Consider the following 14437-nt stretch of genomic DNA (forward strand, 5'->3'; position numbering starts at 1 on the left):
TTGCCGGTACTAGTATTATTCATTTTATATTTCACTGTAACTGGGAAACGTTTGTCGGGCCGGATTAAAAAAGACCAAAGGGCCGTATGTGGCCCCCGGCCTTAGTTTGCCCATGTCTGCTTTAGTCCCTCAACAAAGTCTGTCAAAGTCAACAAAGTCATCTTCAGCGTGAGCACACCGCCTCCCATGGTCCTTTCTTACCACAGGCTGCGGTGTAGACACTGGACATTAAGTCTTTAGGTACATACCCACATTTTCAGCACCAGGACCTATGCCCTCCAGTCTACAGAAACTCGAGAACAAGGTCGTCATGGTGCGAGAAAACATGGATATGCTCACCACAACCCCCCTAACGTGAAGCCAGGGGAGGTGTGAAGGCCTTTGTTTGGATTGGTGGAAGAGGACTCAGAGGATTTAATGAATAGATTTTGTTAGATAAGTCAGTTCTAGGTTTGAGTTTGGGTGTGATCTTTGGCTGTTTGAGGATAATATGTTCACTAGAAGCAACATTAGCTTCTGTCTCCCTGAATTGTTGCAGGTGAAAGTTGTGTGACTTCTCTTTAAGGTAGGCCTTCTTAAGATGGTTGATGTCTTCTTTTAACTTCTCATTTTCTTTTCTAATCTTTCCGTTCGAGGGTTAATCATGGCCATCTCGGCTTGGAGCCTTCTATTTTTTGTCTTTCTCTTGTCTAAGGGCGCGGTTTAATTTACATCGTTTGGGCTTCTTTACTGTTATCATTTTTATCATTTGTTTCCATTGGCTTTTTACTTTCTGCCAGTTCTTTCTCCAACTTTCTGATTGTTTGTGTAGATCGTTTTTTAAGGCAAAATACTTTGCATATAATTCGCAATATTCTTCGTACAAATTTTCGTCGGTGACATTCTTGGGCAGTGGATTGTGAACAATTTTGTCCTTGGTTGTTTTTTTGTATTTTGCTAATTAGATTCCTGGCATCCTGTAAACTATTTTCTAGATCAGTTGATTTACCCGCTCCGCTTTTAACTCCATGTCTCTGTCAGAAGTTTTAGTCTTAATTCTTTAAGCTCATTTTTATAAGTATTACTTTTTTGCAGAAGCTCATTGTTGTGTTCAGAGTCCGTATCGCAAACGTCTGGTTCTTCACGTATTGCTCCAGATTTGAAATTTTGTCATCGTACTCTTCCTTCATTTGAGATTTCTCTTGAAGCAGCCTTCTGATGGTGACTTTCTGATTCTCGTTTTCAATTCTCAACCTCTCGTTTGTCAGCACAAGTCTTTTAAGCCATATATTTCCTCTTTCTGCCTATTGATCTGTGTCAGTCTGCCAGACCCAGACGAGACATTAAATGTGTGAAGCTCTGTCTCCATCCCACAAGAAACTCGCTGTTGTTCTACCTGTCTAAGTGTAAAAGTTCATTATCATATGGGGTGGGCAACTTTTTGACTCGAGGGCCAATGAGTTCTAAAATTTGTCAGAGGGGCCGGGTCAGATGGATGAAATGTTGTTTGATGGATTCCAGGATTTGACCTGTAATGTGTAACAAAGTATGAATATGCAAGGCTCATTTTACAACTTGTTTTCCAAGTTTAATTAAATTAATGATAAATTTAATTAAATTTCTGTTGAATAAACACAGCCGGAAAGCTTCACCTCAGTTTCAGTGGAACAGTGTTGTTGATCTCCCTGTTTTGCCAGTGCATCAAGTCTGGAGTAAGTTTTGTTGTGGCGATTCTCAGATAGATCCGAGGTGTTGGTCAGTTAACCTGGACCTGTGACGATCTTTGTTTATGTTCATGACACTGAATGTTTGCTCACATAAGTAGGTCGAGCCAAACAAGGTCAGCATCTTCTGGGCCGTCCTCCGGAGGTTTGGAAACGTGGCTTCGTTCAGTGAAGCATAAAAGTCGTTAAGTTTTAAGCGTGCTGAATTTCTCCTTCAAGGTGGAGTCAGACTGAAGATCAATCAATTCCAATTGCACCTCTGGTGGTACTGTTTCAGGATTTTGCGAGAACGGACAGGACACCAGCTGAAGCGACTTTTCAATGTTTTCAAAATCAGAGAACCGGCGACTGAATTCTTTGTACAGGTCCTCAAGTGATTTGCTGTATTTCTTTGCGTATTGCGTCGCCTCTTTCTGTGTGGCAAGTGTGGTGAAATGAGTGAAAGATGCGTTTGCAACTTGTCTGGAAAATAAAGCTAGCTTAGATTTGAAGGCTGTAACATGTTTGTACATGTCGTGCACAAACTGATCTTTCCCCTGCAGTTTCACATTCAGCTCATTCAAGTGTGAAATACGTCCACGGCAAACGCAAAAATCACAAAGCCAGTTCTGGTCGCTTAGCTCAGGAAATTCGTCAGATTTCCCACGAACTCCAAAAATGCGCCGATTTCCTCTTTCAGGTCCCACACGCGTTGAAACACTTTGCCCAAACTTAACCAACGAACACGAGAGTGGTAAAGTAAGTCCTGATGATCTGCATCAGTTTCCTCCAGGAAAGCGATGAATTGACGATGCTGGAGTCCCCTTGCGCGTATAAAGTTAACAAGTTTTACGACTGGATTAGTGACATGACTAAACTGCAATACAGATTTACACAGTGATTCCTGATGGATGATACAGTGAAGGAAAATAACATCCTGCTCAGGGTTTTCCTCTTTTACTTTATCCTGGATTCTTTTCAGCAGCCAACGTTTTTTCCTGTTAAATTTGGTGATCCATCCGTCGTGACATTGGCAAGTTTACTCCAAGGTAGTTTACGTGTCTCAATGGCAGCAGACACCTTTTCATACAGATCCTCCCCGCGTTGTTCCCTTTAGGGACTCCATGCTCAAAAACTCTTCCGTTATCTCAAAACTGTCATTAATCCCTCGGATAAAAATTAGGAGCTGCGCCGTGTCTTTTACATCATTGCTTTCATCAAGTGCGAGTGAATATAATTGAAAGCACTCTGCCTTTTGTTTATTTGGCTGGCTATATGTTCATCAATCAGTTCCACACGGCGAGTCATAGTCCGACGTGACAAAGCGATCTTTTCAAACTTGCCTTGGCTTTCCGGACATAGAACACCTGAAGTCTCCACCATGCAATCTTTCAAAAACTCGCCTTCGGAGAGGGCTTGCTAGCTTTTGCTAATTTGAATGCGAGCAAAAAGCTTGCCTTGGTAGTTGACTGTTGAATGATATTTTGTCGGTTAAAAACATTTTGTTGAGTCTGTAAATTATCTGCCAACCTCTCAGCCGTAGCTGCCCGCTCTTGCGCTGACTGCTTGCTAGCATAATTGGCATGCTTCGTAGCGAAGTGACGGCTGATATTGTACTCCTTAAAAACCGCGACAGTTTCTTGGCATATCAAGCATACAGCCTTTGAACGTACCTCTTTGAAAAAATATTTTGTTGTCCATTCCGTGTTAAACACTCGGCACTCACTATCCACTTTTCTTTTCTTTAATAAGTTCATATTGACAGAAGGGCTATTTTGGGAAAAAAGAAGAGGGCGCAAAAAGGCCAAGCGCGCCATCTGGTGGAGAAATGTGGGCATTACAGGGGAAAAGTAAATGAATGAGGTTTGCCGGTACTAGTATTATTCATTTTATATTTCACTGTAACTGGGAAACGTTTGGCGGGCCGGATTAAAAGACCAAAGGGCCGTATGTGGCCCCCGGGCCTTAGTTTGCCCATGTCTGCTTTAGTCCCTCAACAAAGTCTGTCAAAGTCAACAAAGTCATCTTCAGCGTGAGCACACCGCCTCCCATGGTCCTTTCTTACCACAGGCTGCGGTGTAGACACTGGACATTAAGTCTTTAGGTACATACCCACATTTTCAGCACCAGGACCTATGCCCTCCAGTCTACAGAAACTCGAGAACAAGGTCGTCATGGTGCGAGAAAACTGGATATGCTCACCACAACCCCCCTAACGTGAAGCCAGGGGAGGTGTGAAGGCCTTTGTTTGGATTGGTGGAAGAGGACTCAGAGGATTTAATGAATAGATTTTGTTAGATAAGTCAGTTCTAGGTTTGAGTTTGGGTGTGATCTTTGGCTGTTTGAGGATAATATGTTCACTAGAAGCAACATTAGCTTCTGTCTCCCTGAATTGTTGCAGGTGAAAGTTGTGTGACTTCTCTTTAAGGTAGGCCTTCTTAAGATGGTTGATGTCTTCTTTTAACTTCTCATTTTCTTTTTCTAATCTTTCCGTTCGAGGGTTAATCATGGCCATCTCGGCTTGGAGCCTTCTATTTTTGTCTTTCTCTTGTCTAAGGGCGCGGTTTAATTTTACAATCGTTTGGGCTTCTTTACTGTTATCATTTTTATCATTTGTTTCCATTGGCTTTTTACTTTCTGCCAGTTCTTTCTCCAACTTTCTGATTGTTTGTGTAGATCGTTTGTTTAAGGCAAAATACTTTGCATATAATTCGCAATATTCTTCGTACAAATTTTCGTCGGTGACATTCTTGGGCAGTGGATTGTGAACAATTTTGTCCTTTGGTTGTTTTTGTATTTTGCTAATTAGATTCCTGGCATCCTGTAAACTATTTTCTAGATCAGTTGATTTAACCCGCTCCGCTTTTAACTCCATGTCTCTGTCAGAAAGTTTTAGTCTTAATTCTTTAAGCTCATTTTTATAAGTATTACATATTTTTTGCAGAAGCTCATTGTTGTGTTCAAGAGTCCGTATCGCAAACGTCTGGTTCTTCACGTATTGCTCCAGATTTGAAATTTTGTCATCGTACTCTTCCTTCATTTGAGATTTCTCTTGAAGCAGCCTTCTGATGGTGACTTTCTGATTCTCGTTTTCAATTCTCAACCTCTCGTTTGTCAGCACAAGTTCTTTTAAGCCATATATTTCCTCTTTCTGCCTATTTGATCTGTGTCAGTCTGCCAGACCCAGACGAGACATTAACATGTGTGAAGCTCTGTCTCCATCCACAAGAAACTCGCTGTTGTTCTACCTGTCTAAGTGTAAAAGTTCATTATCATATGGGGTGGGCAAACTTTTTGACTCGAGGGCCACAATGAGTTCTAAAATTTGTCAGAGGGGCCGGGTCAGATGGATGAAGTGTTGTTTGATGGATTCCAGGATTTGACCTGTAATGTGTAACAAAGTATGAATATGCAAGGCTCATTTTACAACTTGTTTTCCAAGTTTAATTAAATTAATGATAAATTTAATTAAATTTCTGTTGAATAAACACAGCCGGAAAGCTCACCTTCAGTTTCAGTGGGAACAGTGTTGTTGATCTCCCTGTTTTGCCAGTGCATCAAAGTCTGGAGTAAGTTTTGTTGTGGCGATTCTCAGGATAGATCCGAGGTGTTGGTCAGTTAACCTGGACCTGTGACGATCTTTGTTTATGTTCATGACACTGAATGTTTGCTCACATAAGTAGGTCGAACCAAACAAGGTCAGCATCTTCTGGGCCGTCCTCCGGAGGTTTGGAAACGTGGCTTCGTTCAGTGAAGCATAAAAGTCGTTAAGTTTAAGCGTGCTGAATTTCTCCTTCAAGGTGGAGTCAGACTGAAGATCAATCAATTCCAATTGCACCTCTGGTGGTACTGTTTCAGGATTTTGCGAGAACGGACAGGACACCAGCTGAAGCGACTTTTCAATGTTTTCAAAATCAGAGAACCGGCGACTGAATTCTTTGTACAGGTCCTCAAGTGATTTGCTGTATTTCTTTGCGTATTGCGTCGCCTCTTTCTGTGTGGCAAGTGTGGTGAAATGAGTGAAAGATGCGTTTGCAACTTGTCTGGAAAATAAAGCTAGCTTAGATTTGAAGGCTGTAACATGTTTGTACATGTCGTGCACAAACTGATCTTTCCCCTGCAGTTTCACATTCAGCTCATTCAAGTGTGAAAATACGTCCACGGCAAACGCAAAATCACAAAGCCAGTTCTGGTCGCTTAGCTCAGGAAATTCGTCAGATTTCCCCACGAACTCCAAAAATGCGCCGATTTCCTCTTTCAGGTCCCACACGCGTTGAAACACTTTGCCCAAACTTAACCAACGAACACGAGAGTGGTAAAGTAAGTCCTGATGATCTGCATCAGTTTCCTCCAGGAAAGCGATGAATTGACGATGCTGGAGTCTCCTTGCGCGTATAAAGTTAACAAGTTTTACGACTGGATTAGTGACATGACTAAACTGCAATACAGATTTACACAGTGATTCCTGATGGATGATACAGTGAAGGAAAATAACATCCTGCTCAGGGTTTTCCTCTTTTACTTTATCCTGGATTCTTTTCAGCAGCCCAACGTTTTTCCTGTTAAATTTGGTGATCCATCCGTCGTGACATTGGCAAGTTTACTCCAAGGTAGTTTACGTGTCTCAATGGCAGCAGACACCTTTTCATACAGATCCTCTCCCCGCGTTGTTCCCTTTAGGGACTCCATGCTCAAAAACTCTTCCGTTATCTCAAACTGTCATTAATCCCTCGGATAAAAATTAGGAGCTGCGCCGTGTCTTTTACATCATTGCTTTCATCAAGTGCGAGTGAATATAATTGAAAGCACTCTGCCTTTTTGTTTATTTGGCTGGCTATATGTTCATCAATCAGTTCCACACGGCGAGTCACAGTCCGACGTGACAAAGCGATCTTTTCAAACTTGCCTTGGCTTTCCGGACATAGAACACCTGAAGTCTCCACCATGCAATCTTTCAAAAACTCGCCTTCGGAGAAGGGCTTGCTAGCTTTTGCTAATTTGAATGCGAGCAAAAAGCTTGCCTTGGTAGTTGACTGTTGAATGATATTTTGTCGGTTAAAAACATTTTGTTGAGTCTGTAAATTATCTGCCAACCTCTCAGCCGTAGCTGCCCGCTCTTGCGCTGACTGCTTGCTAGCATAATTGGCATGCTTCGTAGCGAAGTGACGGCTGATATTGTACTCCTTAAAAACCGCGACAGTTTCTTGGCATATCAAGCATACAGCCTTTGAACGTACCTCTTTGAAAAAATATTTTGTTGTCCATTCCGTGTTAAACACTCGGCACTCACTATCCACTTTTCTTTCTTTAATAAGTTCATATTGACAGAAGGGCTATTTTGGGAAAAAAGAAGAGGGCGCCAAAAAGGCCAAGCGCGCCATCTGGTGGAGAAATGTGGGCATTACAGGGGAAAAGTAAATGAATGAGGTTTGCCGGTACTAGTATTATTCATTTTATATTTCACTGTAACTGGGAAACGTTTGGCGGGCCGGATTAAAAAGACCAAAGGGCCGTATGTGGCCCCCGGGCCTTAGTTTGCCCATGTCTGCTTTAGTCCCTCAACAAAGTCTGTCAAAGTCAACAAAGTCATCTTCAGCGTGAGCACACCGCCTCCCATGGTCCTTTCTTACCACAGGCTGCGGTGTAGACACTGGACATTAAGTCTTTAGGTACATACCCACATTTTCAGCACCAGGACCTATGCCCTCCAGTCTACAGAAACTCGAGAACAAGGTCGTCATGGTGCGAGAAAACATGGATATGCTCACCACAACCCCCCTAACGTGAAGCCAGGGGAGGTGTGAAGGCCTTTGTTTGGATTGGTGGAAGAGGACTCAGAGGATTTAATGAATAGATTTTGTTAGATAAGTCAGTTCTAGGTTTGAGTTTGGGTGTGATCTTTGGCTGTTTGAGGATAATATGTTCACTAGAAGCAACATTAGCTTCTGTCTCCCTGAATTGTTGCAGGTGAAAGTTGTGTGACTTCTCTTTAAGGTAGGCCTTCTTAAGATGGTTGATGTCTTCTTTTAACTTCTCATTTTCTTTTTCTAATCTTTCCGTTCGAGGGTTAATCATGGCCATCTCGGCTTGGAGCCTTCTATTTTTGTCTTTCTCTTGTCTAAGGGCGCGGTTTAATTTTACAATCGTTTGGGCTTCTTTACTGTTATCATTTTTATCATTTGTTTCCATTGGCTTTTTACTTTCTGCCAGTTCTTTCTCCAACTTTCTGATTGTTTGTGTAGATCGTTTGTTTAAGGCAAAATACTTTGCATATAATTCGCAATATTCTTCGTACAAATTTTCGTCGGTGACATTCTTGGGCAGTGGATTGTGAACAATTTTGTCCTTTGGTTGTTTTTGTATTTTGCTAATTAGATTCCTGGCATCCTGTAAACTATTTTCTAGATCAGTTGATTTAACCCGCTCCGCTTTTAACTCCATGTCTCTGTCAGAAAGTTTTAGTCTTAATTCTTTAAGCTCATTTTTATAAGTATTACATATTTTTTGCAGAAGCTCATTGTTGTGTTCAAGAGTCCGTATCGCAAACGTCTGGTTCTTCACGTATTGCTCCAGATTTGAAATTTTGTCATCGTACTCTTCCTTCATTTGAGATTTCTCTTGAAGCAGCCTTCTGATGGTGACTTTCTGATTCTCGTTTTCAATTCTCAACCTCTCGTTTGTCAGCACAAGTTCTTTTAAGCCATATATTTCCTCTTTCTGCCTATTTGATCTGTGTCAGTCTGCCAGACCCAGACGAGACATTAACATGTGTGAAGCTCTGTCTCCATCCCACAAGAAACTCGCTGTTGTTCTACCTGTCTAAGTGTAAAAGTTCATTATCATATGGGGTGGGCAAACTTTTTGACTCGAGGGCCACAATGAGTTCTAAAATTTGTCAGAGGGGCCGGGTCAGATGGATGAAATGTTGTTTGATGGATTCCAGGATTTGACCTGTAATGTGTAACAAAGTATGAATATGCAAGGCTCATTTTACAACTTGTTTTCCAAGTTTAATTAAATTAATGATAAATTTAATTAAATTTCTGTTGAATAAACACAGCCGGAAAGCTCACCTTCAGTTTCAGTGGGAACAGTGTTGTTGATCTCCCTGTTTTGCCAGTGCATCAAGGTCTGGAGTAAGTTTTGTTGTGGCGATTCTCAGGATAGATCCGAGGTGTTGGTCAGTTAACCTGGACCTGTGACGATCTTTGTTTATGTTCATGACACTGAATGTTTGCTCACATAAGTAGGTCGAGCCAAACAAGGTCAGCATCTTCTGGGCCGTCCTCCGGAGGTTTGGAAACGTGGCTTCGTTCAGTGAAGCATAAAAGTCGTTAAGTTTAAGCGTGCTGAATTTCTCCTTCAAGGTGGAGTCAGACTGAAGATCAATCAATTCCAATTGCACCTCTGGTGGTACTGTTTCAGGATTTTGCGAGAACGGACAGGACACCAGCTGAAGCGACTTTTCAATGTTTTCAAAATCAGAGAACCGGCGACTGAATTCTTTGTACAGGTCCTCAAGTGATTTGCTGTATTTCTTTGCGTATTGCGTCGCCTCTTTCTGTGTGGCAAGTGTGGTGAAATGAGTGAAAGATGCGTTTGCAACTTGTCTGGAAAATAAAGCTAGCTTAGATTTGAAGGCTGTAACATGTTTGTACATGTCGTGCACAAACTGATCTTTCCCCTGCAGTTTCACATTCAGCTCATTCAAGTGTGAAAATACTTCCACGGCAAACGCAAAATCACAAAGCCAGTTCTGGTCGCTTAGCTCAGGAAATTCGTCAGATTTCCCCACGAACTCCAAAAATGCGCCGATTTCCTCTTTCAGGTCCCACACGCGTTGAAACACTTTGCCCAAACTTAACCAACGAACACGAGAGTGGTAAAGTAAGTCCTGATGATCTGCATCAGTTTCCTCCAGGAAAGCGATGAATTGACGATGCTGGAGTCCCCTTGCGCGTATAAAGTTAACAAGTTTTACGACTGGATTAGTGACATGACTAAACTGCAATACAGATTTACACAGTGATTCCTGATGGATGATACAGTGAAGGAAAATAACATCCTGCTCAGGGTTTTCCTCTTTTACTTTATCCTGGATTCTTTTCAGCAGCCCAACGTTTTTTCCTGTTAAATTTGGTGATCCATCCGTCGTGACATTGGCAAGTTTACTCCAAGGTAGTTTACGTGTCTCAATGGCAGCAGACACCTTTTCATACAGATCCTCTCCCCGCGTTGTTCCCTTTAGGGACTCCATGCTCAAAAACTCTTCCGTTATCTCAAAACTGTCATTAATCCCTCGGATAAAAATTAGGAGCTGCGCCGTGTCTTTTACATCATTGCTTTCATCAAGTGCGAGTGAATATAATTGAAAGCACTCTGCCTTTTTGTTTATTTGGCTGGCTATATGTTCATCAATCAGTTCCACACGGCGAGTCACAGTCCGACGTGACAAAGCGATCTTTTCAAACTTGCCTTGGCTTTCCGGACATAGAACACCTGAAGTCTCCACCATGCAATCTTTCAAAAACTCGCCTTCGGAGAAGGGCTTGCTAGCTTTTGCTAATTTGAATGCGAGCAAAAAGCTTGCCTTGGTAGTTGACTGTTGAATGATATTTTGTCGGTTAAAAACATTTTGTTGAGTCTGTAAATTATCTGCCAACCTCTCAGCCGTAGCTGCCCGCTCTTGCGCTGACTGCTTGCTAGCATAATTGGCATGCTTCGTAGCGAAGTGACGGCTGATATTGTACTCCTTAAAAACCGCGACAGTTTCTTGGCATATCAAGCATACAGCCTTGAACGTACCTCTTTGAAAAAATATTTTGTTGTCCATTCCGTGTTAAACCCTCGGCACTCACTATCCACTTTTCTTTTCTTTAATAAGTTCATATTGACAGAAGGGCTATTTTGGGAAAAAAGAAGAGGGCGTCAAAAAAGGCCAAGCGCGCCATCTGGTGGAGAAATGTGGGCATTACAGGGGAAAAGTAAATGAATGAGGTTTGCCGGTACTAGTATTATTCATTTTTATATTTCCTGTAACTGGGAACGTTTGGCGGGCCGGATTAAAAAGACCAAAGGGCCGTATGTGGCCCCCGGGCCTTAGTTTGCCCATGTCTGAGCTAACACATAAGCAGAGCAAATATGGGAGGAGAGCCCATCGAAAGAACAAGAGAAGATTTTCCAATGAACCTTGTTTCATCTGTTGTCAAGCTGGACATTGGAGACGGGAGTGCCCTCTACGCCATAAGCCCTCTGCATTTTAAAGGTGCACGGGTTTAGTTGTGCTACTTTTTGCTTTGTATAATATCTAGTATTGGGACATACTTGAATTTATTCTCCAGAGTGAGGTTTAGGAGTCATTACAGTTAACTATCAAACAGTCACTAGGTGAAACTCCTATCTAGGGTTACTAACTGGTAAAAGGCAAAAGGGTGAGAATCCCTGTGTAGTTGAGTGTAAAGACAGATAAACTTTTTTCATGAGGGAGAGTAAATTCAGAAGAATGAAGATATTATGTGATAGCAAAATGCAGACAAATATAAATGTACGTAATGTCAACAGTATGCTCTAATTCACTCGCAATGTTAAGTGTGGAAAAAAAAGAAAAAAAAACAGTAAAAAAGAGAAAAAAAAATGAGAAAAAGAAAAACAAAACAAAAACTGAAAAAAAAATCTGGAAAAAAAAGAAAAGAAAGAAAATGGTTAAGAACAGAGTGTGACACAAGAAGTGAACTGTACATTAGTGTGTCCTTAGACCTGATCAGCCAAACTGTGTGGTGTGAATTATGTGACATAAGAAAATGTGTGTGTAACAGCTAAACCATTGTAAACTGTGTCAACAAGAAAATGACAGGATGCAGTTTCAACTGATCCACTCATTTTCTACATTTCTTTGTTTCTTTATATTTCCTTTTTTAAAAATTTTGTATTTATTGTGTGTTTTTCTGCCTCATCATTGCAGTGAGTTTAATGACATGCATGTCCTAAAAAAAGTCCAGCTGATACCAAAAAAACCCTCCTCAATTGTAATTAGAAAGAAGAAACCGAATTCTTCCACGAATTCCCAAAAATGTTAAAGAGCTCTCTTAAAAACAAAATGAAGGCCTAATCAAAGCAGGTAGTGATCACAAATCCAAACTGACTTGACTGACTTGACCATCCTTGATGACTAAGCGCCTGCGATTTCGTTAATGTTTTTTTGTTTTTTTTGTTTGTTTGTTTGTTTTTTTTGTTACTGGAAATGCGGACGCTGCATAATTTCTGTTTTGTTTTGTTTTTTCTTTACATGTTCCTATGAAATAATCACACACTAACAACACTAACAACACTAACAACTAACCAATAACAATTTTGGGCTTCACAAAATGTTTATTTCAGCAACAGTAATTTAAGTGTTCTCTTGCAGCAGAAGACAACAGTATAAATGGACATAGCCAACCGGCTAGCATAGACTGTATATATGCCTTGTCAATTTTGGTCTTAAAATGTTCCTCTTGATCCACTCATGCACGATTCAGATATTTATTTCACAGTTTCGTCCATAAATAAAGATATGAACATTAATAAGTAACAAATCGGCTGCCTCCTTTCCTTGAGGTCGATGAGCTTCATTTGACTGCAGCGGGATGCGCTCTCTTAGTCCACTTCTTTATACAGAGACAGTTTTCCCACCGTACTTTGCATTTAAATATCCAAAGGTACCTTCACAAATGTTGCCATGATCATTTCTGTTAGTGACTCGATGCAAGAAAAATCTGCACATTGATTTCACCCTTATCTCTGTTAAATATTATTGATCTATAGAATGTTGGGATGCCATCTGAAACCCAGCAATGCAGTCAGAGTGCAAAGAATTTGACCAGTTTTATTGTTTTGTCTGTAATTACAGGACATATCTACTTGAAACAAAAATGGACACAAGGTTCAGGGTCTTTTTCTGTCAGCACAAATGAAGTAAGGTGAAATGAAATCACACATCTCTGGTCAGTTGTAAGGATTTTGAGACAAATTATGTTTATGGAGTTAGTGAAGATAATCAAATCAAATAATAAATCAAATAATAATGTGATACAGCATTTGAGTTTTCAGTGTGGTTACTTCTTTCAAAAACTAAAAAAAAAAATCCCCCACAGAGTTATAAAGGCTACAGCCCTCCTTCTAAAATTATATCAGCAAATTACAAACTTTAAATTAAAAGATTTCCTGAAATCATTGTCCATATGCATGTGATATGCAGCCCTCTGACCTGGCACAAGATTGAAGTGGTGAAGTGGAGATTGAAGTTGAAGCTCTTAACAAAAAACAGCGCTGTAGGTTAGCAATCCGGCCACAGAGAATCCTCTTAACCTGAGGCGGAGCTGCTGATGTGAACTGTGTGCCCCCCTCTGCATCACTCTCAGATTATAACAGCAGAGCCATAATCCATGTTGTTTACTCTTAGAAACTGGGTTGGACTATAGAAAGAGTCAATGGGGCATTTTAGTGTGTGCAATACAGAGGTCACAATTAAGAACATTGTGTTAAATGTTCATTCAATTATTACATGTATTTATAATTATTAGCGAAATATAGTTAAACAATAAACAATGCATTAATAATCAACATATGCATTTTTGCATGTTTTTATTTAACCTAGCTGTTATCATTTATTTATTTATTATTTTATTTATGTATTTATTTATTTATTTATTATTTCATTATTTTATTTACTTTTTATATTTGTCGTTACAGACATTCTGTTGCTTTGTCTAGATCACAAACATATTAAATCTATGGGCTGATATTTGCACGTACTACCATATTTATTTATTTGGTTTATTTGCTTTTTACTAGTTAGTTTTATGCATTGCTATTTATTTATTTTTACTTTAGAGGAGCCTAATACTGCTCACACACACACACACACACACACACACACACACACACACAAAAAACTGCCATAATGATCACAAATCAGCAAAACAGCACATTTGAAATATCAAACTACTCACAGTTTGCCTTCTTGTCAAGTGTATGATTTACTCGCCGTATTATAAGACAGATTCTGCTTTTTCAAAGGTTTCTTGTCTCGCCTCAGAATATTTTGTGATGACAGTACACTTTGGATGCATGCGGCTCCTCTCTGGCTGTCACCTTTAATATAGAGTGCTTAAGCTGAGTGCCGCCTGGGCCTGTATTAAATGTCCTCCGCAGATTCCTGCATTTTGTGCTGAGTGAGATGACATACTTTATTCTCTGTAAAGCCCCCTACGCTCCCTCACTTTGATGAAGTGTCTGAGGTTAGTGTAGCGCCTTCTACAGTACAGCAGTTAATATCTCACCTGTGTTAATGTGCAGTCTATAAGCATCTTTTTTGGATATAAAAAAAATAAATAAATAAACTGGTCTGTCTGGGGGGAAGTCACTCTTTTGGGTCACTTAGTTAAAGAGGCTCTACCTGATTTGTTGATGTAAAATATAACTGCCCCAGTGCATACTCAAAGCAGCTCCTAGGGTCAAATTGCACGTAGGCTAATTATAAAGTTGTTTTTTTTATCTCTGCCAACCAGGAAGTACACTGTTAGCATGCTAGCTGTTGTTAGCATTACTAGGACTCAGCTCTGGCCTATAAAAGTTGTGAAAAGCGAATGTGGCGAATGCGTTTAGACCACTGCAAACTGTTTAAAATCCACTATTGATATTTTTCACATTTTTAAGACCGTAAAAATGTGGTCAGATTATTCTTAGTAATAGGATTCATTACTCGGTTTGACCTT

At 40.4% G+C, this 14437-nt stretch overlaps 2 protein-coding genes and 1 pseudogene across 2 annotated transcripts; all 3 read right to left on the reverse strand.

Moving 5' to 3' along the window:
- Positions 1 to 1888: 1888 nt before the first annotated feature.
- Positions 1889 to 4197, reverse strand: LOC117388861 (general transcription factor II-I repeat domain-containing protein 2-like; annotated as a pseudogene).
- Positions 4198 to 5196: 999 nt separating this feature from the next.
- LOC117388862 (general transcription factor II-I repeat domain-containing protein 2-like) lies at positions 5197 to 7763 on the reverse strand. Its single transcript, XM_033986417.2, has 2 exons — positions 7666 to 7763; positions 5197 to 6241 (listed from the first exon to the last, which is right to left on the reverse strand). Exons 1-2 carry the CDS (start codon positions 7761 to 7763, stop codon positions 5197 to 5199), a joined length of 1143 nt encoding a protein of 380 aa, XP_033842308.1.
- A 1000-nt stretch (positions 7764 to 8763) lies between these two features.
- LOC117388863 (general transcription factor II-I repeat domain-containing protein 2-like) lies at positions 8764 to 10301 on the reverse strand. Its single transcript, XM_033986418.2, has one exon. The coding sequence runs from the start codon at positions 10195 to 10197 to the stop codon at positions 8764 to 8766; it is 1434 nt and encodes a 477-aa protein (XP_033842309.1). The 5' UTR covers positions 10198 to 10301.
- Between the last annotated feature and the right edge of the window lie 4136 nt (positions 10302 to 14437).

Source organism: Periophthalmus magnuspinnatus, chromosome 21 (genome assembly GCF_009829125.3).
Source record: "Periophthalmus magnuspinnatus isolate fPerMag1 chromosome 21, fPerMag1.2.pri, whole genome shotgun sequence".
NCBI classification, from domain to species: Eukaryota; Metazoa; Chordata; class Actinopteri; order Gobiiformes; family Gobiidae; genus Periophthalmus; species Periophthalmus magnuspinnatus.